This window comes from Typha angustifolia, chromosome 13, assembly GCF_048772165.1.
Source record: "Typha angustifolia cultivar Huaian chromosome 13, ASM4877216v1, whole genome shotgun sequence".
Taxonomy (NCBI): domain Eukaryota; kingdom Viridiplantae; phylum Streptophyta; class Magnoliopsida; order Poales; family Typhaceae; genus Typha; species Typha angustifolia.
In genome coordinates this window covers 11,976,981-12,002,448 of record NC_133251.1, presented here as the reverse complement: position 1 = coordinate 12,002,448, position 25,468 = coordinate 11,976,981, and the positions used below count along the sequence as shown (strand labels likewise).

At 35.7% G+C, this 25,468-nt stretch overlaps 4 protein-coding genes across 4 annotated transcripts; 2 read left to right on the top strand and 2 right to left on the bottom strand.

Moving 5' to 3' along the window:
• The first annotated feature begins 240 nt into the window (after nucleotides 1-240).
• On the top strand, nucleotides 241-1,819 carry LOC140773877 (aspartic proteinase nepenthesin-1). The gene has a single exon (XM_073116655.1). The coding sequence runs from the start codon at nucleotides 422-424 to the stop codon at nucleotides 1,706-1,708; it is 1,287 nt and encodes a 428-aa protein (XP_072972756.1). The 5' UTR covers nucleotides 241-421; the 3' UTR covers nucleotides 1,709-1,819.
• Nucleotides 1,820-5,057: 3,238 nt separating this feature from the next.
• On the bottom strand, nucleotides 5,058-11,612 carry LOC140774622 (beta-1,3-galactosyltransferase 7-like). Its single transcript, XM_073117698.1, has 11 exons — nucleotides 11,265-11,612; nucleotides 10,975-11,071; nucleotides 10,837-10,895; nucleotides 10,515-10,717; nucleotides 8,575-8,638; nucleotides 6,529-6,601; nucleotides 6,299-6,419; nucleotides 6,134-6,221; nucleotides 5,923-6,048; nucleotides 5,742-5,851; nucleotides 5,058-5,662 (listed from the first exon to the last, which is right to left on the bottom strand). The coding sequence occupies exons 1-11, from the start codon at nucleotides 11,363-11,365 to the stop codon at nucleotides 5,514-5,516; spliced, it is 1,191 nt and encodes a 396-aa protein (XP_072973799.1). The 5' UTR covers nucleotides 11,366-11,612; the 3' UTR covers nucleotides 5,058-5,513.
• Nucleotides 11,613-14,983: 3,371 nt separating this feature from the next.
• On the bottom strand, nucleotides 14,984-20,481 carry LOC140774062 (uncharacterized). Its single transcript, XM_073116902.1, has 4 exons — nucleotides 20,245-20,481; nucleotides 20,045-20,141; nucleotides 15,400-15,552; nucleotides 14,984-15,321 (listed from the first exon to the last, which is right to left on the bottom strand). Exons 1-4 carry the CDS (start codon nucleotides 20,378-20,380, stop codon nucleotides 15,285-15,287), a joined length of 423 nt encoding a protein of 140 aa, XP_072973003.1. The 5' UTR covers nucleotides 20,381-20,481; the 3' UTR covers nucleotides 14,984-15,284.
• Nucleotides 20,482-21,105: 624 nt separating this feature from the next.
• On the top strand, nucleotides 21,106-25,403 carry LOC140772803 (gamma-glutamylcyclotransferase 2-3). Its single transcript, XM_073114997.1, has 8 exons — nucleotides 21,106-21,319; nucleotides 21,426-21,502; nucleotides 22,491-22,544; nucleotides 24,573-24,629; nucleotides 24,706-24,746; nucleotides 24,830-24,901; nucleotides 24,982-25,061; nucleotides 25,155-25,403. The coding sequence occupies exons 1-8, from the start codon at nucleotides 21,211-21,213 to the stop codon at nucleotides 25,226-25,228; spliced, it is 564 nt and encodes a 187-aa protein (XP_072971098.1). The 5' UTR covers nucleotides 21,106-21,210; the 3' UTR covers nucleotides 25,229-25,403.
• The last annotated feature ends 65 nt before the right edge of the window (nucleotides 25,404-25,468 follow it).

Here is a 25,468-nt window from a genome sequence, read left to right as displayed (position 1 = left end):
ATAGCTTTCCTGCCCACTTCTGATGGGCAGGTTGTTCACCAAACCTTAAGCATCTCTCTCGTCTCTTGATCTAATAGACTTAAACCTAAAAACTTCTAATATTTATATATTGTAATAGAACATCGATCAAGACCGTTGATTTTGGGAAACATTAATAAGAAAAAGAAATATAGAGATAGACATAAATCCTACCTACCAAAGTTCGAAACAAACTCACCACCTCTCTCATTTCTCTTCTCATCAAGTATGTTAGGAATAACAGAGCCTAGCTTTATATGATCAACTTTCAAATATCGAGACATACCTAACTATAACTACTCTGTTAATCAATATGCCTATATACGTTTGCCATGAGCCATAATTGACCATATCTATCATCTCTCTCTCCTTCTCCTCCCTCTTTTCCATATTGTTCACAAACATGGTGACATCCAAGGTGCTGCAAATTCTAGTATTATTCATACTCTTTTGTATCACCCAAGCGAGTGCTTCTCATCCAAAGGGCCTTAGAGTCCACCTCACCCGTGTAGACGCCAATGGCAACTTCTCCAAGGTCGAGCTAATCCAACGCGCCGCGCGTCGAAGCCACCACCGGATGTCGAGGCTAATGGCCAAGACGATGAAGGCCGCCGCCGACTCGAGCTCGAAGGTCCAATCGCCAGTCCACGCAGGCAACGGTGAGTACCTCATGGACTTGGCCATTGGCACACCAAGTCTGCCCTTCTCCGCTATCTTAGACACTGGGAGCGATCTCATCTGGACCCAATGCAAACCCTGCGTCGAATGCTTCACGCAGGCAACTCCATTGTTCGACCCATCAAGCTCCTCCACGTACAAAACTCTCCCTTGCACCAGCAATCTATGCGAAGCTCTTCCAATCTCTTCTTGCAAATCGAATTGCGAGTATTTGTACACGTATGGCGATACGTCATCCACACAAGGAGTTCTTGCAAGCGAGACCTTAACATTCGGGTCTACAAAGGTGCCAAACTTAGCATTTGGTTGCGGTGATACGAACCAAGGCGATGGATTCACGCAGGGTTCGGGTCTGGTAGGACTCGGGCGTGGACCCTTGTCTCTTATATCCCAACTGGGCATGGGCAAATTTTCTTATTGCTTGACATCTTTAGATCAATCTAAGACGAGCCCACTTTTCTTTGGTGCATTAGCTGACATAAAAGCAACTGCAACTAATACTATTCCACTAGTTAAGAACCCTATGCAACCATCCTTCTACTATCTAAACTTGAAAGGGATCACAGTGGGTGGAACTCAATTGACCATTTCGAGCTCAACCTTCGCCCTACAAGATGATGGCACTGGTGGCTTGATCATAGACTCTGGCACGTCCGTTACGTACTTAGAGTTGGCTGGGTATAAGATGGTGAAGAAGGCCTTCATATCTCAGATGCAGTTGCCCGTCGCCGACGGCTCCGATATCGGGCTCGATCTTTGCTTCTCCTTGCCGTCGGATTCGTCGTCGGTGGAAGTTCCGAAGCTGGTGTTCAACTTTGACAGTGCTGATTTGGATTTGCCGGCGAACAACTACATGGTTGTGGATTCGAGCACTGGCTTGCTTTGTTTGACTGTTATGGGATCTAGGGGGATGTCCATCCTCGGCAACTTCCAGCAGCAGAACTTGCAGATATTATACGATTTAGATAACGAGAAGTTGTCGTTCGCTCCGATTCAGTGTGATCAGTTGTAAATTTTTTTTTTTTTTTTCCCTCCAGAGTGTGGATTTATCGCTGGCATTGTTATCTGTGGTTACTGAATGCTAGCTACTTAACTACGTTGATTAAGTTCTAATATTCGTTCATATTTTTTAATACATTGATATATATATATATATATATATATATATTGGTGCTAATCTTTGCGAAGACGAAAGAGATTATTACAATTGAAAACAGATAGATTAGAGAATTCTGAATTTTGACTATCGAAATTAAGGATAAGGCCTTTCTTTGTGGTTAATAAATTTTAAATTACGTAAAGAAAAACCCCCATGACGTCTGTACTATGGTGTAATGATTATTTTGGATAATTTGACATCAAAATGAATACGTTGGCACGTACAAGAAAATTGATGAACAATGATTCAATAAAGCCCATGATGCTTAAATTGTTGAATTGGGTAGATAATCTTATACGTAAGGCCCTGATCTCTGTAAAATTATCATGCTATATTATTTTTCAGAATTTATTCTATATAAATCACACATAGTCAACATCACTTATAATAGATATACTAATCTTATCATAAGATATCTTTCCAATGGATATAAATATTAAATCGAGGCACCCATTAAGAAAAATAAAGCATTGCCTTCTTTTGCGGAGTTTGAGCTTGCCACAGTAGCAACCACAACCTTCTCGTTCTCCAGAATATAGAAAAACACCCTTCCTACGAACACTATATAAAGTATGCGCAATTAATTTACACTAGCAATATACCTCTTTTTACACCTCTCTTGGAAGTGACTCAATCTTTGCCACCATCCCAAGTGCTACCGCTTATCGAAATAAAGTAAGTTTTTAGATCAATTGATTATCTAATTCATTGTCAATATTTTTTCGGGGTTGAGATTTAGTACTAGCAAATCCAACGCAAGTACATTTTGATGCACTATTTGACTATGCCTGCTCAAATCATATGCTTCCTATATTTACTTCAAGCGCAATCTAAGTCATTATATGCAACCATCAAAGTATTAAACTTAGGAGTGTATTTGGATCAGATTGGATCTTATGTTTAGAAAGATTGAATTTATATCTATTTAATTTTGTTCGATTGGGACTCGAATAAGATTCTAAATGGATTGGTAGTTATAATATCCATATCCAGTTCATTTATTATCAGATTATGTTAGACTCAAATTGGATTTAAATTCAATCAGACAAGGACTGGTTTGGATTCCTCACAAATAACTGGTTCATTATAAAATAAAATGAAATTTATGATGATCTTATTAGGAAGCAAAAAGTCACGGCTTTTAGCACTAAATTATAATAGTTTAATAGATAAAAATTTGACGATAATAGTTTAAGCATCTCATAAAAAAATGCCACAAAATTAACATATTACGCAAACATAATTTAATAGGAAGCTTATTTTTTTGAGAGACACGAGAGTGTTCATACTGTATATGAATAAAGTAATAGAAGACTTCTATTTACATAATTTAAGTATATGAGTACGTAATCATTATTTATGGATTTTAAAATAATTACATATTTATAAGAGCTCTAATGGATATTCGCTCCCAATTCAAATCTAAATTTGATCAAATATGAGATACTTATACTGAATCTAACTCATTTACTATGTGGATAGAAAAATTAAGGTTCATATGCAAGTTAGTCGGATTCTAAGTAGATTCTGTATGGATAATTAGATTCAGTTTCGGTATCGAATCACTACCTAGTAATGACTTGGCAAGCCCTATTCAATTCTCTATTTTCTATTACTAATTACCTATTGTGTTTGGAGTTTTAGGTTTTCTATCGGTCACCCATTAATCCTATATATTTTCCTCTTTGTATGGAAAGCTATTTTTTATGGAAAGCCTATAGACAGCACAATTCATTGGCAATCAACATGAATATAAAGGGGCCTGCTACATAGAAAAAATAGGATATTAAGCAACAACTTATTGACATAAGTATCATACTTAGTTACAATGAGCAAAACTACGACATCCAGCCATAGGTAATGATGTTTATGTTGTTAGCTTTTCCAACCTCCATATAAGGTCCCACATGAGGGGCACCTGGTGAACCTGGGTAGTTCACCAACTCTGCACTTTCTGTAGACTAGAGAGACTAACTCTCATAACAATGTTCAAGAATAACAGAGGAAGGGTGTAGAGAACGAGCCAAACATTACATTGAAAAAAGAAAATAAAATATTAGGCTCTACTAGGGTTTGGAGAAAAGAGAATTGGATGAACCTTAAATTTGAAAGGCTTTACGGTATCCTACATATTTTTCTAATCTTTGGTCAAATTGCTTTGCGATAAATCGATTAACCATTTGGAAGAAAAGAGTTAAATACATTTTAACCCCTTATGCTTATGTCTAAAATCACTTTATTCTACCACATAATTTTTTATAACAAATTAGTCAATGTATTTTATAACTAAAGTGAATTGTTAGAATTTTTATCCCATTTTAATGGAGCCCTCTAAATTACCAAAATGCCCCTACTGTATTTGTTCGAATCGAATTAGAGAGAAAATTAATTTGGGTATTTTGGTAATTTAGGTAGGCTCCGTTAATTTGAACGAAGGTTCTAACGGTTTCACTTTAGTTTGGTTAAAAAAAAAATATTATACAGGGGTAAACCTATAAAGTAATCGAGATTTTTACATATTGTCACTAAAAACTTTCAAAATATCATAGTTACTATTATATATTAAAATTGCCACTAAAATCTTTTGACACTTTTAGAATTATCATTATGATTAATTTTTAATAAAATATTCTTAATAGATTATTATTAAAATTAGTAGACACATATATAACTAAAATACCCCTCTTTAAAGTTTATAATGTAACACATAAAATAAAATATAATTCATTAAACTATAATATTGGATAGTTCTTAAACTATTATTAATAATTTATATAAGAGCAAAATAGTCTCTTTTTTTTTGTATGCAAGCTGTGTTTTAATTATGTGATTTAACTAATAGAATGGTATTTTAAAAAGAAACCCAATGATTTTGATGGCAATTTTAATATTTTGAAAAAAAAATAATGACAATTTTGATAATTTGAAAGTTTTCGGTAACAATTATGTAAAAATTTAAAGTAATTCTAAGCATAAGTACGAGAAAAACAAATACATTTAACAATTGGCAATTTCTAGCACAATGAGTATTTACAGTGACTGGATTACTTCACGCTAATCCCCTACAAATGCAATGCCAGTCATTTAGTACCTGATGATATCTCCCGGTGCTCCAAACTTTACTGTTACAACGGATTGGGCCTTTGCTTAAGTATTGGTAATTATCAAAATTGGTCAATCATTAAGTTGTAGAACATCTGTATAATTTCACCAGTAATTGCATTCAGGTATGGCTGTTTGCCAAACTTTATTGGCAGCTGTAATCAAATGCTAAAAAAGTTATACAAAATTTTCACAAAGTTCAAATAAAAGAATCAGACACAAATCAAGCTTTCTGCAGGATGGAAACTCCCCATGTACATGTGCATCAGAGTGCATGCCCTATATTCAACACCATTGGTTTACGCCCTTTCTCCTTTCCTGTCTATAGTCTTCTCTGTATCTTAACAAGTATTTGTCTAACTATCATTCAAACATCAATCCTATCACCTAGAAACAACGGTCTTCGCCATATCAATCTCTTTGAATGGAGAGTTTGAACCCAGGATACAGGTGGCGTCTACATTCTTACCCATGAGTGGTTCTTTTAGAGTTGTATTCTTTTCATGGGCAGAGAAAACCACATTTTCAGTTGCCAGTAGTTGGCAATGTACATTTGTTAGAAGAAAGCATTCCAAACAGCATCATCTCCTTCACCACACTTTGCATGAACATACTTTATCCTCTCCGCTGACTTGCAGATTCCACTGCATCTCCAATCAAATGTTGCAATGCAAACATTTCCAGCTTGCGACTTCCACTCACAGTCTGGAGGGTTATTTAAAATGGATATGATAAGAAAGCTACTTCCAACAGCAATAGTCCAGTATCTAATAAGGGAACCAACCTGGTGGAGTTCCGCAGCACATGTTCCTCTCATCAATATGTTCAACTTCAAGGCCAATAAACCAAGAGCCCAGAGTTACATCTTCGTTAGCATATTTGTGCAATATAGGCCTGCAGGAGATGACTTACTCATCAGTTGTTTTATATCTAACAGATATGATTACACCACTGTATTATCTTACTGGTTAATTGAGATGTAGGTGGCCAGATCTTTTGAGATAGCATATATCTGCCCAGTTGCATGACGGAAGTACTTGTTCCCTGCTTCACCAAACTTCCAGTACTCAGGCTCATGGTACTTCACATTCCTGCAGAGATGATCAAATAAATAGGTATGTCAAATGCACTAGAGGCTGCTACGTGATAATACTATAAAGGTTGTAGTAGAATTACTTATCAGACAGAACAGGTCCAGACTTCATGCAACCTATGTAAGTTCTCGGTTTTGATCTATGTCGGAAAAGAGTTGTGGCTAGCATTCCTGGATTAGATATGTCAAGTACCAGTAAGTATCATCAAACAAATTGCTTCTAATACTCTGAAGGCTGCAATATTCACCTAGATTCACATGGATATCATCGTCCACCTTGACATAAAAGTCGGCATCCCATATGGCAACTGCAGCGGAGAAAAAAGTCTTTGTCTTTGCAGATAGTTCATGATACCCTTCAACATGATCCTGCATGAAGGAATAGATAGATGGACAGTTAGAGAAGTTAATAATTATTGTGCTTATACGATGGTTCTGGACGTTGAGTCAGTTAAATTTTCAATTGGCTACACCATACCAGCCTAAGAAAGTCATGATGCTGAGCTTCCTCCGAATCTATAGCTTTATCCAGAATACTGTTTGAGGTAGCACTGTATAATAGTAGTACTAGTTAGTCTTTTACTAAAAGTCAGATATAACTGCCTTGATCCATAGTAGTAGATATAAATCTAGGGAATAATGTTGTCATAATTAAAAAAAAAGAAGAAGCCTGAGGAGTTTCAATGAGGAGTTTGCATTTCAAGTTTTCAACAACTCAATCAAACAACATATATGTCAATCCCTATCTACCGTTTAACTCTATTTCACAATGTACCTGGGTCCACCTAAGAAACCATCAGAAGTAACAAAGTCATTGAAGACTTAAAATGTCAACTAGTTAAGGACAGCTACATGATTTCCTTGCCACCATTTTACTCTACTTCAGGCAGTGTGCCCTGACCAACTTTCCAATTCTCTTAGTTACATTTACCTGTCCTGTTGATCTTCTTTAATCCCATATAGCATCTTCTGCTTAAATTGACTTAACACATGAAAGCTTAAAAATGGGCTGATTAAAAGTTGAAACATTGCAATTACAGATGCACAAAAAATTGTTCTTCTTCTAGTAATTAAAGTGTTAAACACATTATAATAGAACTCCAGTAGTGTTGGTAATTTTGTATGCCTATCATATTTATAGACTTGGAAATTCAATACCTTTACTATTGCCCAGAAGTTTCTAAGTACTTCTTGATTCAGGATTGCAGGTTACTTACGTATATTCAGGTTTTTAATCTTTGCTTTTGAAAACACTGAACAGGTTTTTCAATAAGCCATGTCCTTAATGATAATCAGAGTAGGCGATCGTGATTCCTACCATAGAATGAGTTTCCACAAGTGTATATAATGATTAGCTTCTCAATCAAGTCTTCCACTAGCCATGTGCTTCAAATGAAAAGGTAATGATACCTATGAAAACCCATACCTCAAACGCTTAATTCTTGTTCACTGTCACCAGTACAACAGTAATACTTCCACAGAAAAGTCTTCCTACAATTCCTTCTTGACAAAAGGCAACTCAAATGACATAACCTTTATAGAGTCACAAATAGAGGTGTTAACTATTTATCTTATCCTTCTCTCTCAAAAACCTATTTATCTTAACCTTATCATCATTCGTCATGTCCATGTTTCTCATTTTCAGTGAATTGGAGTGAAGTGTAAATAATATTACTTACCTAACAATATCCTTGAGGTCAAATATTTCTAATCTGGATTCTCTTGAGTCAAAGTTGCCAAAACTTCCAGCAGTTGGCATGCATAGTGTACATTGTACACTAGTAAACGATCATTGATTGGCAATTAATTGAAGATCATATTATCTTATCATAGAATGATGCCTTAAATAATGTTAATCCTCTGTTTGCTTACAAAGCAACGCATAGCATCATAAAATATTTTTCATTGTCCAACACTTAGTTACTGCAAAAGACAAAACTACATATTGTGTCCAACACCAGCCTTATACATGTGCCCCCAAGATTTCCACTCTTGAGAAAAAGCTAAATATAATAGTTTTTTTAAGTTAAACAAGGGGGAGTAGAAATTAACAGAGATTAGACGTCTTAAGGAATTTGGCCATGGGATGTCTAAAGTCTTGCTCTACTATTATGATAAATTACCAATTACTCTAAAAGTCTAAGATGCCAAAGAGTCAAAATCTTCCCATAATATTTTAGCTCACTTCCCATTTAGTTCTGTAAGCAATAAAATGACTATCTCTACTATGTTATCAATAGCAGTACTTCAGATATTCACCCTCCATCCTCAGTTGTACTGTCAAAGAGACTTGCATTGAAGATATCTGCAGAGTACCTTACATTCATATGCCTGGACTACAAGTAGACTGGAGGCTTTACTTTGTAATTATCATCCAGTGGAACTTCCAGGAAATATTAAATGAAAAAAGGAACTAAAGTATTTTCACCTTATATAGACTAAAACTTGCATATCGATTTGATTTAAAATATGAATCAGGAACATGCATTGGTGGAAAAGAAATTACTATTACGGAAACATGTACCTGTGTCCAATCATAAATCGGACGACAATTCCTTTCTTAAGTTCCAGTTCTTGGAGTTTCTCACCTAATTAAAAACAAGAAAATAGGAGAGATCATGGACTGAGCTACGTAAAAGTGAACTTACAGGAAGGATATTATTTAGCCAAATAGATGATATAATAAAGTAATAGCTCTGAAGATAATCTTCTTTGTCATTAACTTCTCAAATTAAAATGTTATTGCTAGTAACCTTTGTCTATGTTGAACAAATATTCTACATGCTCCAAAATTAAACTTTAAGTCTTGCCACACATCAAGGAACCTTTATTGAACAAAGTTGCCCTCACAAGTTCAACAAGAAAAAAAAAGTCAGGAATGGGCAAATAATTGTTATAGACTTCCATGAAAGATTAGATTAATTCATGTAAATATGTAACCAATTTAAAATAAGAGGGTGAACGCTGAGGCTGAAAGATCTTTCAAGTTCTCCTTGTGAGCTTTTGCTGATAGTTTCATGGTAGTAATATTATTAAAGACCCATATATCTTCATGAATTTTTGCCATTCAACTCCATATATCATGCTCATTTTAGAACAGGATGATTCTTCCCACAATAAATTAAAGACATTTTCATCTCTCCTACTCCTTTTGAGATCTTCCACATGATATCAGTCTTTACTGATGAATTGTCTTCATCAATCATGTCAAAAGATATTACCAAGATCCTGAGCTTACAATTAAGTACTAATTTTAACTTGGCTTGAACTCAACCTTTTCTTACACTAGCATTTCACTTTACAGCACTCATTTATCACAGTATTGGCATAACATCAACAATTGTTTGATAAGTACAAAGTACCATGCATTCAACTACATAACATGGTTAATCTTGTTAAATTAATTGATATCCACAATTTTCCTTTTAACTTAAATGGCATTTGCAAGCAACACACTAGGCAAATAATAATCTTCAGCTAGGTCTATTTGCAATATGCTAATATCGTTTTTTAAAGGATCACCTAGTATGGCAGAATCAAATAGAATAAGTAGAATAAATTTCCATCAAGTAAAAAAGTACATTTAGCTAAAGGTGGCAGGAAAAATTTGAAGCATTGCTCAAAATTAAATATGTTACTGTCAATAATCAAATCATGAACTAGTCTAGCAGTTTTAATTATAATTATCCTCAAGCAACTACATAATTCAGAATTAATTCTGTCTATTTCCAGAATCTTTACTCTTCAATGATCAATAACTACATCTAGACCAAACAATTAGAGAAGAACTTCCTTAGATATTCTGCATCAATCAACTTAATTTTGAAGGAAAAGTCCTCAATCTGACAACCATAAGCCTTTCATCTAGATATGTGAGCTTTTCTTGGTTAATCATGATTCATGAAAAATGAACCAATAAAGAGAAGAACAAGAGTGAAAATATGTAGATTGCTAGAGTATCTTAGAGAAATGGAAAGTGGGAAACAAAACATAGAATTATGAGCAAACTGCTCTTCTATCGCTGGCTCTCTTAAACTTGAAAAGTAAAGTTGATTTTGCCAGTGGTTCCCTTGTCCTTGACGAGGCCCAAGGTTTCTCTTAATGCACGCATTGGGAAACATGAAATTCAACAAATTTTCATGTAATTTAGGTTCAGAAATGTTAGATTTAACATCTTTACAACAAGAAAGATAGATCAAATATTCACTCACCAGAAGTTTCTCACCATTTAACTAATGATCAGAAAAAAAAAACAAGCAGATTCTATAGCTAAAAAATAAACAAATGACAATTGCTTGATACTTTAAATAGAGTCATTAGCAGTGCAGAAACTAAATGGTGGATGCTGCACAAGTACCAATTCACATATACACTGCACATAAAATTGGAGAAACTTGATTTCCAATATATTTAAGATGAAGAAAATGATTCTGATAAATAAGAAGGATTGTTAATATAAAGTACCTTGTGGCATCCATGTCTCCCTGACAGAATCCCGCCTCTTTCTGCTGCTAAATGCAGTATTAATCCCAATTACAACAAAAGCCTTCTTTTTCTTCTTATCAGCTGCCGAGGACAATGGTGAACCGTGCAAACCAAGCAACTCTTGAGAGCTTCTCTTTGCAGCCAACTCCATTTGCAGCGTAGAGATCGTCTTATCTAAAGATCTGATAACATCAAATGCCAACAGGACTACCAAGTTTAGATCCAAGAACAATCAAACACACAAGCAATTCTTCAAAGAAAAGAAAAGAAAAGAAACATGTTATAGCACTCGGAAACACACTGTATGGCTTCATGTGTCTTGCTCATCTCGCCCATTATATCATTATCTTGGCCGTGTCTCTAAAATCAACAAGAAATTTCAATCAAAAAAGACCCAATTAATGCGGCACAACTAAATCTGAAATGGACGAACACTCACCCGTTCGGTGGCGCAATCCTCTGAAACAATTTGAAGCTCTTGTTCCTTCCGCCGCCTAGAAATTATTTGACTGTCGGATTCAGGGGCCTCCCGGAACCTACCACATCAAAACAAACCCAAAATTCCCCTAAAATTCACCCAAAAGAAAAGGAAAAGACCCAACCAAAATACACATGCAATGCCCGGTCTTTCCACGAACCCAGATCTCAATTCGATCCGAGGAACAAGGAAAAGAGCAAAAGATCAAATCTTTGCGCATAAAACAGCTAGAGACCGAGAGAGAATCTAACCAGTCTGTGAACAGCATTCCGAAGCCAAAGAAGAAGATACATATAACAAAAATCCATCTCACGGATACTTTTTTATCACTAATGCTATTCCTACCCTTCATCTATTCTTTAGCTTCTTCTCTTTCTTTCGTGCCTTCCTCTTCTCTCTTTCTCTCTCCCCCTCCTTCTCCTAGTTGGGCAAAGAACAAGAGTATTTAAGCTTAAGAAATCGAAGAGGAGGGAGACGACCAAAGGAAAGGAACGCGTTGGTCAGAAGTCCAGATGAACTATCGACGAAGAACAACAAGAGGTGAGAGACAGAGATCGGAAGCGTCAAAGGAGCAATACAAGGGGATGGCTTCCATTAAAAAAAAAAAAAATTCCAATAGAAATGCGGTATATTTTGTATATAAAACCCTATATCTACTCAAATTCGTGATCTCTACCCTAAACCTTTCACCTTTTTTTTTTAATTATTTTGGTTCTTACGGTGTTATATGCAAATGCCGGTCAACTCACCACCTTCCGGTTCACGATTGGAGGAATCCCCTGCGGGAAAGGGGGCCACGCTGTCCTTCTGCCACGTTGCATACGAAGGGAAAGCAAAACCCACCCTTTTCTCCTAGTCTTTTTTCTCATTAGCAATCTCAGCGTACCCTAAAAATATATAACTATATATCTATAATATTATTGGTATTAAATGAGTGTTCCCATTTGTCGTACACGTCTGTATACATGCAGGTGACAAACCTTATGGGCCAACGATCAATATTATTGGCTGCATTCTAAATTTCCCAAAGAATATAAGTTGGATATAAGTTGGTAGCTATGTCTGGATCTCAATGTCTTGCTTGGTTGGAACCATGTCATAACTTACATAATCAACACGACAGTGTGCACGTTACAATAGAAGATAAATCTCCAATTCATATATATATACATTATTATATTTGAACTTGGGAACTATATTATTTGAAAGTGGGGCCTGGACTCCGTCACTTGGGTCACGGATTTTTGTTCGTCGAATTCATTGGAAAGCGAACGGTGGGTTGGGGAAATTTTTATTCTTTATTATACAAGGGAATGTCGAGATAACACCCTATATTTTATGAAGAGAAATTTTCAAATACCACCCTATACTTTTGTTCCTTTTCTTTAAGATTAAATTTCTCTAAGATTTTCTAAAGATTTATCTAGCATGTAGTATTGAAATAATTTTAAATATTTTTTAGATAAATAAATATCCACACGCAACTAATAATAATGGATGTTTGATTTATAGATGGAAAGCTTATAAAAGATAATATCCAAGAAATCTGAGAGAACTTTTCTTTATTTCATTTTTGAATAGGACTCCTTCCAAGGATATCACTGTATCATCTCTTGTGACATCACTAGTAATATAGCATTCTCTTGGATTTTAGTGTTTAGCTAGCTCATAGATTGCTGATACTACCTCTTTAATCCATCAGCTAAGTCTTTAAATTTCATTTCTCTTAAATAATTTCTTTTGCGAATTTCCCTCATCCCGTTATTTATTAGATCTTATGACGAATTCATTAATAAGAAATCACAACCTTTTGTTTAAGAGGAAGACATAATTAACAAGGGTGTCTGCACCAAGATCATTAATTTTTCTAAGTCGGTGCATATATAAATACAAAATTGAGTTAATTAAGGTAAATTTGGAATGTGGACAAAGTTAATTACTTCCTATGAAGCTAGTTCTTTACAACAGAAAAAGAAAAATTCTTTGAAAGATGAGACAAGTGGATACTAATGAGGCCAACTTAAGCCACTGAAGCAAGTCAAACAACTAATGGTCATCGTTTATGTGCTAAAATTTAAAGCTTAAAATGCTTCATAATTTAGGGTGGTACTTAATAATTACTTGAAGTTCTTCATCTTTATAGTAATATTGCATGCTTTTCCTATTATATTTATTTTAAACTTTTCATTCTGAGAAAGATGATATCCACTTAGCAAACTTATTATCCTTACTAATTCTTCTAAAAGGAGAAACAACAACTAATGATATAATCTATACTCTGTTCTTCTAATTCATGATAATTGATTAATGACAATAGGAACAAGTGTGTCTATGCTTCTTTCCAAACTGCTAATTCTCATTGAAAATTTGAAATCTAGCACTTGTTATGGTGCTTATCAAAAACCAAAGACCAAAGAGTTTTATCACCACAATATATGCCTCTGTGCCATAGTTTAGAATATCCTCTTCCAATTGATCTATTTAAAAAAAAAAATTAAAATAACACTGCATTTTAATGATTTTGTGATTAATGCACTGTTTTGAGCTATTTGGAACGAGAATCTTTTTATATGACACCCTACTGTTATTTATTAACCCTGGAATATAATTTATTTAACTGTACCGGATGAAGCTGCAAAAATTTATTTACTACACTTTCTAACATAACTCCGTACTAGCTAAATTTACAAGAATGCCCTTCGGTGGCGTAGCCACATATAGTCTGCCATTTTTTTTTTAAGGGAAGAAAAATAGTTCCATTCCTTACAAGCATTATATCACTCATGGATGGCTGTCACGTGGCACAAGGGGGTGCTAGACGACACCCTCCTAATAGCTTCTTCGCTCATTATCGATCTCGTCGTTGAGCCATCCGTTGCTGATTGTCGCTCGTCGCTCGCCGATCACCATCGCCATCGCCATCGCTTCGTCGAATGCCCTAGCTCGAGAGAGGAGAGAGAGAGAGAGAGAGAGAGAGAGGAGTGTTAAAAACTTAAGTTGCATATTAGAATCCGAATGGTGAGCAGCGTGCTGGTGAGTATCCTTTACATTTTTTTTCCTTCTCTTACAGCACGTGCATCGGCACGGTTCATGCCTGTGGCACGATCATCGTTGATATTAGTATCATTTTTTGTTTCCTCACGTCCCGATTTATAACATATTTGACCGGCAAAAATTGACTTTCTTGTTATCAAATCTAACAAATTCCAAAAAATTTCTCATATCCTAAAAAAATATTTTGCATTACCTATGTAATTTATATGTATCATTTATACAAAATGTACGCTCTAATTTTTAATAATATGCGTATTGGAATTTAAAATAAAAGTGTCATGGATCATCTATATAGTTTATATATATCGTTTATGTAAAATATACGCTCTAATTTAAAAGAAAAATACTATGCATCTAATATATATGCATTGTTTATACAAAATGTATGCTGCAATTTTCAACGATGTCTGCGTCGAAATTTTAAAAAAAATATCAAATATCACCTATATAATTTATACGCATCATTTACGTAAAAGATACGCTCTAACTTTTAACAATGTGCATGTCGAAATTAAACGGGTCTTAATTAGTAAAAAAAATGCTTGAATTTGTAATTCTATAATAAAGAGGGATATTTTTGTTAATTAAAAAACTGGTCTTTTTGTTGCATATCGCCTCATGCTTGACCTACTTTTTAATATAAACCTGCAACAACAAAGCGTTTATAAGAGGCCCACTTGGCGATTAATCATTTGGCCCTTGCACATTTATGAAGATTTGTACACCAGGCCTTCTCGCTATAGATTTCTCCATTCAATTATATATTTTAAATTTCGTGGCAGTGAAATACCAAGCAATACCTTATGAAACTACAGCACCACATAATAACAAGCATCTTGACTTGTCTCATTCCTGAATTTATATTATCGTAATTAACAAGTTTTGCTAACAAAACTCAGTGCCGTCCTGAGACAAATAGCTTCCAACTCCGTTAATTTCACTATTAGACAGAAGCAATACAGAGATCCAGGAGAACAAGACTATGTTGCTAGTTTATCTCAGCAACTGTTCAGGGTAAACTCATGAGAAAAGTTTTTGTCAGACAGTGACCATTAAAAGCACATCTCAAATGAGCAATGCATGATCTTTTTTATTTACAGAATGCTATTAAAGCCTATAAAAGTATATCATATGCAGCACATGTAGTCACTGTTGGCCCAACAAGTTTATAGCTATTCGCCTTTACATTTCCACCTCGCGCAGGAAAATCCTTCCACTTAATCTTCAGAATGGCAAGTCCAGTAGATCAGCCCACTGCAAGGTAGATCAGTGTCAATCAAAATGGAATTCCATGATGGAAAAATGCATGAGTTTGAAACCATGTGCAATTACCTTATCAAGACAAATACACACTGCAGAACACCAGCAACACCAGTCCATGCAGAGGGGCCCTTATCTGTCAGCGCGTCTTGTATCAACAAGCCGACTGACCCTGCCAAAGAGACAAATGACACAACGTACGCCACAAAAAGCCAAAGCTTCAACCTGCAATTTCAGGAACTTGCATTATTATAAGATAAAATTTACAATGGTTGAAGCCTGCAGACATGCTCAAATCACCTTAGAGTGTAGTGGAGAAAAAATTGCACAAGCTAGGCAGGCATTAGTCTACAGGCACAGCCAGCTCGCTTAATGGTTTGGTATCAAATTACGACAAAATTATAAGGAATACTAGCTATTAGTTTGATGATCCAGGAAACTAGATAAATTTTCTGGCATATCTTTTCTCACCATATCTGAATTAAAAAAGAAAAGCTATTCCACCTCAATTTCACACAGACACAAAGGCCCACTGTTCCGGACTATTAAACCCACCTGTTCCTGTCATGCAAAATGACCCTCTTTCCTTTGTTCTCATTGTAATTGACGATAGATTTCAATTATTCAATAAGCAGGGGACACTCTTGTTGGTATCAGACCAGAAGGGCACTGTTTATTGTTCATTCAAGTGCTGAGAATCATACGTCAGCTTTTCGACAAGTAGACAGGAGCTCTACATTTCTACAGTGTGAACAATAATGTTTTATACTGTTATATGTCAAACATCAGGAAGGTTGTCAAAACAGCTATGTACATCATTCTTATATGTCAAACACCAGGAAGGTCGTCAAAACATCTATGTACATCATTCTTATACGTCAAACACCAGGAAGGTTGTCAAAACATCTGTGTACATCATTCGACCCAGATTTCATGAACAAGTAGACAGGGCTGACGACAATAACCAAGTTGACATAGAAATGTTGCCGCCAGCACTAATTTAATACACCTTGATAAGACTACGCTCTGCTGGCAACTACTCAGCCATGGTAGCAAACAACACAATATGTATATTGGAACTTTACTCTTATATTACTATGTTTCCTGCAATTTAAAAGAGAAGTACTAACATAATGTTTCCTATTTGAAGTTTATAGATACTGAAGCATAACAAATCCTCTTTGGTGAGGGTGAAATCTAAATAAGAATTTCTCATAGCCACATTCTTGTGTAGTAAAAATAAATGTAGCATCGGTTATCCCAGTGAAAACCATCTACTATCCAGATGGCTCTGTCATGTTACAGGTGAAGCAGGGTTACTCCCATCTCTTAGCCCACTGCATGTTTTAATCAAGCAATTGAAAATAGCTCTGACATTACAGTTGAGAAACAAAATCCTAAAAATAAATAAATAGGCATGATAACAAAGCATATCCAATCAATATGCTATTCCATGAAGAATTTATTTTACTACACCAACTATGTTTATGCTGCATACAAAACCCAAATTGTTACTCTAATTTTGATTATGATACTGCAAGAAACATCAGCAGCGTGATATGCTTTGAAACCTCAATAATAAGACAATGGAACAACAAGTCCAATATAGAAAGGTGGTATAAACCAAGCAACTCGTATAAAGGAAAAAAGCTGATTAAAGAAGAATTAGCAATTCTCAGTTTGTGTTAAGTATGGTCCACTAAAGTTTTACATGAACAATTTAGAGCTAAATCATACCACAGGTCTTTATTGTTTTAAAGATCTAGTAAGAGATAAATATCTAACATCATCAAGATTCACCTGTCTTTTGTCAAGAAACTGGACCAGATTTACGATCCAGATTGCTTGCTATTTAGGGCAGTAAAAGAAGTTACATGAAGGTCAAATCCAATGAAAACATTTAACATATGACAGTATAACAGTGTATCTCAACCAATTTCTCATAGCCAAACATAATTAAAAATACTAGTAAAGAAATGCACAAATGACTGTTTTGCAGAGCTAGAAATGCACAAATGATCCAAAAAGGCCAATAATACCAAACTCCAAGAACATAACATGGGCAAAGTATGAGGAAAAGAATAACAAAGATAAATACAAATTGGATTTGTATTTAATTGATGCAATAACTTGTCTAATCCTTCTCCGAGCTAATAATAGAATACACTACAGACAACTACAGACAAAATTAAGTTAAAAAGACCCCACATCACATAGCCTTGAAACCCTAGTAGATGGACCTCTATAAATCCCATGCAATTAGCAATAAACTCAAAAACAACACTATATTTTTTAGATACAAATATACATATCAAGTATTCAAATATACATATTAGAGATAACTTTAATTGAAACAAATTTGATACTTCCTATTAATAATGGCCATGTCGACCAACACGCGGCGTACCAGCTCATGGCAAGAGGAATGCAGCACAACACCCCTCCTAGCGGCGATCCGTTCGTCGTCGAGCTTCCGTTGCCAACATCCTTGCCGCCGTCGTCGCCCATTGTGCCGGAAAGCTTGATAGATCCGCCACTAAAGTCTTTATTCACCCGTCCCAACCTGTCCGAGGTCTTTATCCTCCTCGAACTAGGGCCAGGGCATCCCGGTGTGGGATGCGACACGACGATGCCTTCATCAACGGAGTTCTCCGGCAGTGAAGGACGGGCGACGACCATGTCGAAGAGTGAATCGCTGCTGGTCACCCTCCTCTTTTTTTCTTCTCTTATGGCACGGCTGGCAAGTGCTGCGGCACATGCCGTGTTGGCTAGTGGCCTAGTCATGCCTATGGCACGACTATCCATACTTTCAATAAAATACACTGTCTTAAATTTGGTCCTATGAGTGTTTTGACATTTATCTTATGGCTATTTTAGTTTATACTTAAATTTGTCCTCTTCCCATTAACCAAAACTTCAATTACTATACCACTTTGAAGCATTAAAATTTAGGCCTTAAACTTGATGCAACTTCTATTATTTAAGTATCCAGCTCTCTTGTCATCAATACTTCTCATGTTTCTAATTTCTCAGCGCATTCTATTTGCTAATGTTTGCTATGCTAGTTTTCGCCTTCTAGGATTGTCAAAATAATCGAGTTGGCACATGCTTGGCTCAAGCTTAGCTAGATATAGGCTCAATTATGCAGAGTCAAGCTTGATTCACTTTTTAAGGCCTCAAAATTAATTTCAATCCAAACTTGATCATAGGTTGGCTTGGTCAAACTTAGATCAATAAGGCTCAGCATACCATATATACATGTACGTAATTCATGTGGTAGCTAGTCTCTTAACCAAACTTGATATTCAGCCTAATTATCAATTTAAACTTTGATCGACGTATCTAGTGAAGTTTGATTTAGATACCAAGGTTGATTCAAGTTTGATTCTAGACTGATCTTGAATGATGCTTAAATTTGACTGATTTCAAATAGGCTTTATTAGGGTTATCAAGTAGCTCATTTAGGCTCAAACTCAGCTCAAGTTAAAATAGGCTTAAAATGAAACAAAACAAGCTGAGCTTGATTGTACATCTTAGGGTCAAAATTAAATTCAACCCCATCTTGATCAAATCTAGGCTCAATCAAGTTCGGCTCATATACACTCATAAGTCACTTTCAAAGATTTCAATTTCTTTATGCACTTCTGTTATGACTACCAGATTACTTCTACAAGTACCAAATCACATGCTGCATCTAATTCCAAAGAAATTACAATTCTTTTTTTCACCTTCTGCAACATGGAAAGAAAATATCTTTTATTATCAAATGTTCTAGCATAAATTACACTTTGCAATATGATAATTTCATAATTAATATGCTTTGTTCTACCACTTGCTCTCTTGAGCATTCCTTGCATGATGTATTGTATTATTCTCGTCCAAATTCCAACATCACCTCAATATTAGAATGCTTCTCTAGTCATCTAGAACTTTCCGAGTAGGGCAATCATATAACTTAACCTCTACCACGGTTTACTGAACTTTAAAAGGTACTTATTCCATTCAAAGGCACAACCAACAATTCTAATTGGACGGTGATAAGCACCTAAAACCCATGCAGTCGTGTCTACAAAATGTCTTTCAGTAGAGCCCTCAGCCTCAATCGACTAATCAAATGGTATTTCTGTTCAAATTTTTGCACCTAAAACCAGCTGTCGAAGCTTTACTTAAGAGGGTGCTTTACTGCTCTGTAAGATCCCAAAATAGTTTTTCTTCACCTATTACTTGGAATTCTTAGATTGCACTTATCAGTAAAATAAACATATTCCTACCAAAAATAAAAATAAACATATTAAATATCAGACTTTTTCCCCATTAAACATTAGTTTGTCCTCCATTTACCAAGCAGAAATTTCTTAAATCAGCTCCAGTATCTGCACTATGCCACTATCTTCAAGTGCAATATATTAAACACAAAATATGCCAAAAGAGGAAGCAAGAACAAATGAGTGTAACAAAGTATCTATCCCATGCTATAAGGTTTTACATCACCGAGCAATCTCTACCTAATCTTCCACTCTACAAGTGACCTAATAATAACTATTTCTTATGTTACCATAATAAAAAATCTCCGATTCACTTCCTTTCCAGCCGAGTTTTAAAACTAAATTAGACCGCAATAATTTGCATTGATTAGGAAATGTAGCGAATATCTCATCATTCGATAGATAAAATGTCCCAAAGGCAAATAGTTTCTTTCGATCAAGAAAATTCTAACCTCCATTCCGTATCGCCATAAGGGGAGTAGTAATCGTAGCTGATGTCTTGTCTATTGACGCAATTGAACATTAGGGCGGCGAGGGAGGCGAAGATTCCTGCGAATTTGGGAACCCAGAGGGAGATACCCTAGTTATTGCCTTCCTTAAGATTTGACAAATAGTAGAGGAGAATTCAAGAACGCGATCGGGGTAAGAGTACCCGGGAGGTAATGGAGGAAGGAGACCTTGACGGCGCTGCAGACAACGGCGTCGACCCAGAACCACCACCCGGCGCCGAATACGGCACCGGCGACGCCGGGGCCGACAATTTCCCACACGAGCGAGAAGTTATCCATCCGGGTTCCTGGAAACCCCTTCGATCGCCCTCTCTCCAATTCTCGTCAAGAGAGCGAGCAGTTCGACGGGAGTGGCTCGAGTCGTGAGGGTCTGCGATCGCCGCCTTTATTTCCCTCATGAATAATGTTGGAAATTTCTATTACGGCCCTGTTTTCTCGAACTTATTATATTTCACACCCTGCCCTTTTTTACTTTGTATGCGAAATGATCCTTCCATTTTGATTTTATATTTCACTCACACCAATCTTTCTGTTTTTTACCTCGATTTTTTTTACTCTAAAATTTAATGGTTTAAATAAATAATAATAATACTGATTTCTAATCCAATTCGTAGAGAGAGAAAGATGATAAATAGAAGTTTCCTAACAAGTCTCCCTTATTATTCTATTCTTTTCCCTGTTTTAAATCCCATAGTTAACTGGGTTTAACAATGTACCAAAGGACCAAAACCTCACTAGAATTTTTTTTAATGCTTATATATTTTCTGTAACAAATACCAATATATTCGCAGCAGTTGAAGGGTATCGATTGCGTGGGAAAGAAAAGGGTCTTTTTTGCACGAGTAATTTGTCGAATTATTCGATCGCTTTTTGAGTTGGGCCGCACTCAAATACGAATCCTAAATAGGAGTTTTGTCTTTCTCTAGGGTCTTTTTCATAAAAACAACAAAAAAAAAGGAGAAAAAAATAATAATTCTTGTATTTATTCTGCGGGCAGTAGCCAATCAGGCTTCATCACAACTTTCGCCGTCTCGCTTTGCCATCGTCCGTCCGGAGAGGAGAGGTCTCCTCCCCCCATCCCCCTTTCTCCAGGAGAGAGAGCAAGCGGGATGGCGATGTGGGTATTTGGTTATGGATCTCTCATATGGAAGCCGGGCTTCCACTACGACGAGAAGTTCGTCGGCTTCGTCAAAGGCTACCGCAGAGTCTTCTACCAAGGCATCATATGCTCCTTCCATTCCATATGCTTGATTGCCTTATGATGGATTATTGACTTCAGATTTGATATGGGTTGTTTTGGTTTGTGTGTTGGATTCTTGCGCAGGCAGCACGGATCACAGAGGGACCCCTGCCTTTCCTGGGAGAACTGTTACCTTGGAGCCCAATCCTGGAGAAGTTTGTGTATGCCTCTTTCCCCTTTTACTGTAAAATTACTAACTGATTGAAGGGTATACATTAATTATTCTCTGAGATGTTTTTTTCCCAAATTTGAACTCAAATTTTGGTTAAAGTTAGGAACATCTGAAAATATGAGAAAACTGGGGACTTAGTTCTCTTCAAGAGCAACATTTGCAGTTTGCAAGTACCGGAATGACTATATTGAAAATGAAATATTAACGGTAGTCTCTTCTTATATTCAAATTGGAAACAAGTAACAGTAACGGTATAGTTAAAATCTAAGATATGGTATCATCTTAGACAATACTTTTGTAAAAGATAGTAAAAACGAAGTGAGTCTCCATATCTTATTGGTAAAATTGAATACTTGAAATTTAAAGGGACCCTTGTTTGTGTCTTTTTCTTGTGGAATAATTGAATTAGATGAAAATATTTTATCATAAAAAGTGTTTCTTTTCATGGAATTTTATGCATATAGTTTCAACAATTTGGATGAAATAAGGATGAATAAAAATTTAGCTTTTCTTTTTTGAACAATTTGGATTTAATTAGGGTGAACAGGCCTCGTATCATGGATGCCTCTAAGCTAGCTCCATGCCATGGAATGCCATGCCACAGTAGCACATTGCTGGGCTGGCACATGCTGGTGCTATGCACGACAATCCTTGTTTTATAGTTATATGTATATTTTAAAAGGTTCATGCATTGGAAGGGTATAGATAGCAACAGTCTCTGTAATATCTTTAATTAAAGAGAACTTGATTCTCTTATTGATTAACTCCTCATGGTAATACACCTAGTCAGTTACATTATAATACTGCATGCAATTCCACTTTCATTCAAGCATATTCGTCTGTATTATAGGAGTCTTTCATCTTACTTTTGCTTCCAAGAACTTCCTTGAATTCCTTAGTAGGTCTTTGAATGTTCTAAGATAACATGTGCAATAAACTCCCATAATAATTTTTATCTGCATTCTGCTTGATTACAGTGGGGAGTTGCCTACAAAGTTTCCAAAGAGGAAGACAAAAAGATTGCATTAGAGGTTAGATGCACTGGCTTGTAATTGTTATTATGATATGCTCCAAATTCAGTCTACTTGACCTGAATTACTCTATTTAGTTTCCTAGATCAGTAACTCTGTCCTTTTCTACTTAAGATATATCAATTGGAAACGCTCATTTTAAATGGCACATTGTTAACGTGCTAAGTTTACTGACGTCAAGCTTGGCACCTATTTAATTGTTCTCGTATAAGTTTAATTCACAATCTACTTATACAAAGGAAGACTTGGGGATTTATTGCTGGAATATGGACATATCCTATTTATCCTTAGTAAAATGTTTCAAATTTAGAGCTGACCAAGAAATATTTTTCCCTTTTTTCCATAATTATATCTGTGATAAATGCTGATTTAATCTTAAACCATATTCAGGTTTCAAGTACCTCAGCTGCTATCTATATTCCTACAAAGATGACTTACTAGAAAGGAGCTTGTCATGAAATTATACAGTTTATTGAAAATTTTGTATTGGTTTAAAAATGAAAAGGAAGGCAGATTGGCATAGGAATTATGCTAATAAAGAAACACAAATTCATTATCAACCAGTCTGTGCAACAAAATCCAAAATTATAGATCATATTTACATTAAAAATGGTCTAAATAACTGCTAAGGACAGAGAATCCCTGCAGTAGAGGTTCTCATACTCGTGAACAGGGATAAAAGAAAAAAAAGAAAAGAGAAAAGGTGTAACGAAGTATTCAAAGCAATTATAAGCAGAGTATTGCTGGTCAAGCTGATATTTAGGTGCTTTAGCAATTTATTTGTTGTACAGTTGTACTACTAGTGATGATATTGTAGTTAGATGATTGGAAATGTCATCAGATCTCCCATCATCCAGTGGTTCCTTGAATGTACAGGGGAACTGGAAATATGCTTTAGTGGAGTATTATAAAAGAGGTTGTGTTTCCTTTACTTTTTTCATTAGTTCTATCTTCTGTCCTTACTTTTTGTCCTCATGGCAACACTCAGTAGTTTCATCTTTAGTTCTCTAAAGCCTTAACTTCTATTCTTTGCTTAAAGAATTTTTTGTTGCATTGCTTGCTACCTTTTAGAGCAAAACAGATCATCATTATAAGTATATCTGAAATTTTTTATTGCTATTACTGCTACCGTGCCACATGACATATTTACTCAGATCTGATATTTAAGTGGCCATCTCTTTCTCCAACGACTTCTTTTTTTCGTTTTTGAGTTGCCAATTCGGCAACTTATCCTGTGTAGCCTCTAAATGAGTACCAAATCTTAGTTATAACTGCCATATCTATCACAGGCATCAGAAGAAGAGATGTTGGTACATAGCTGAACCATCAAACCCAATGCTTATTTAGTGGAGTCCAATAATAACTCTCTCTCTCTCTCTCTCTCTCTCTCTCTCTCACACACACACACACACACACACACACACACAGAGTTAAAACACAATGCACACCTCTCACATGCACAGACACGCACATGACCAAGAGTCATGTTAGTGCATGCTGTAATTGTAACAGCATGCAACAATAACATCATGCATGGCAACCTTGTATCTGAGAAGCACCATTGAGCTCTTCAATTGTTCTTTGATATCTTTCCTTCTGCCAGTGTTATAGCTCTTCAACGGCCTACTTCCTCATCTTACAATACCCAAGAAGTAACACTATATACTTCATTCACTTCTGACAGATGATACTAGTATCTATATTATTCTCGTTTTCTCCACTCTGAATTTGTCTATAATCAATGAGAACAATCAGATGATTAATATGACAAGACAAAATGAATTTTCTCAAGTTATATATCTTTCGTGTAATCATGGTAAAGTTCTTTGTTAGAACATGCTGCCAGTAGTTAATCTTTCTAGTATATGTGATATTTATTAATTGATTCAAAAAAATGAAATTATATGATTCTTGGAGCTATAGAAAGGTATGATGCTTACATTATACCTGATGGGTCAAAAATATATCTATGCTACCTAAGTTGATTTTACTATATGTGCATATTATGATTGCATATTTGCATTGCAGCATCTAGAAGTAAGGGAAAAGCAATATGACATGAAGCTTTACCTTGATTTCTTCACTGTAAGTTCCATCAACCTTCCATCACCTCTCATGTCAAAAATTTTGAATACCAATAGTTATGCAAAAAATATTTCAGGACACTTCTTTGGCGACTCCAGCTATCAGTGGCGTGATGGTGTAAGTGGTGGAATTTAGGTAAACTAAATAGAAAACAAGATTTTTAACTTATGAAGCACAATCTGACGCGTGTAACAAATTAGATACCTAGCTTCCACAGACACGAAGACCAACAAGAACTATTTGGGACCTGCATCTCTAGAAGCGATGGCCAGGTATCATGTTAATTTGCTCTATCGGAACCTGCACTTTTCTTAAGACTAGAATAGCTTAGTGATGTGTTAATAATGTCTAGGCAAATTATCCATGCTGAAGGCCCCTCAGGACCCAATCGAGACTACCTTTTCCATCTTGAAGATGCATTGAACAAATTGGGTACGTTTCTTTTTCTCTTTTCTTTTTTCTATCTATTGCATTGCAACTTGCTTCTTTTTTATTTCTTCAATTTGCTTCTTTTAATTTTCACAGGATGTGAAGACCCACATGTGAGAGACCTCGCAAATGCTGTCAGAAGAATACTTGCAATGACTACACCATGCTAATAGAACCTTCCAAATTTAATTTGGAATATAGCAAAAAATTTGATACTCATCCATTCAATATTAGTCATTTGTGATCTCCATAATCTTAAACCTGGCCTTGTAGCCATAACTTGCAATACAAACTTCTGTTGTGAAAGCAAATTGCTCGTTCCTATGCCAATGGTTCTTTGCTGAATACTTGCTCTTTTTCTTTTTAATCTTGATATTGTACTTGTTCCTGACTAGGTGCATCTTTCCTCT

Bases quoted from the DNA above. Each gene is read 5' to 3' on its own strand.
- LOC140773877 (XM_073116655.1), top strand. From the start codon at position 422: ATGGTGACATCCAAGGTGCTGCAAATTCTAGTATTATTCATACTCTTT.
- LOC140774622 (XM_073117698.1), bottom strand. From the start codon at position 11,365: ATGAAGGGTAGGAATAGCATTAGTGATAAAAAAGTATCCGTGAGATGG. The intron at 6,222-6,298 runs GTGAATATTGCA...TATCTAATCCAG, and splicing joins TGATATCCATGTGAATCTAG to GAATGCTAGCCACAACTCTT. The intron at 5,852-5,922 runs GTAAGATAATAC...CATCTCCTGCAG, and splicing joins ACCTACATCTCAATTAACCA to GCCTATATTGCACAAATATG.
- LOC140774062 (XM_073116902.1), bottom strand. From the start codon at position 20,380: ATGGATAACTTCTCGCTCGTGTGGGAAATTGTCGGCCCCGGCGTCGCC. The intron at 15,553-20,044 runs GTTAGAATTTTC...CTGAAATTGCAG, and splicing joins TATGGCGATACGGAATGGAG to GTTGAAGCTTTGGCTTTTTG. The intron at 15,322-15,399 runs GTAATTGCACAT...TCTACCTTGCAG, and splicing joins TGTGTATTTGTCTTGATAAG to TGGGCTGATCTACTGGACTT.
- LOC140772803 (XM_073114997.1), top strand. From the start codon at position 21,211: ATGGCGATGTGGGTATTTGGTTATGGATCTCTCATATGGAAGCCGGGC. The intron at 21,320-21,425 runs GCATCATATGCT...ATTCTTGCGCAG, and splicing joins CCGCAGAGTCTTCTACCAAG to GCAGCACGGATCACAGAGGG. The intron at 24,747-24,829 runs GTAAGTGGTGGA...GTAACAAATTAG, and splicing joins GCTATCAGTGGCGTGATGGT to ATACCTAGCTTCCACAGACA.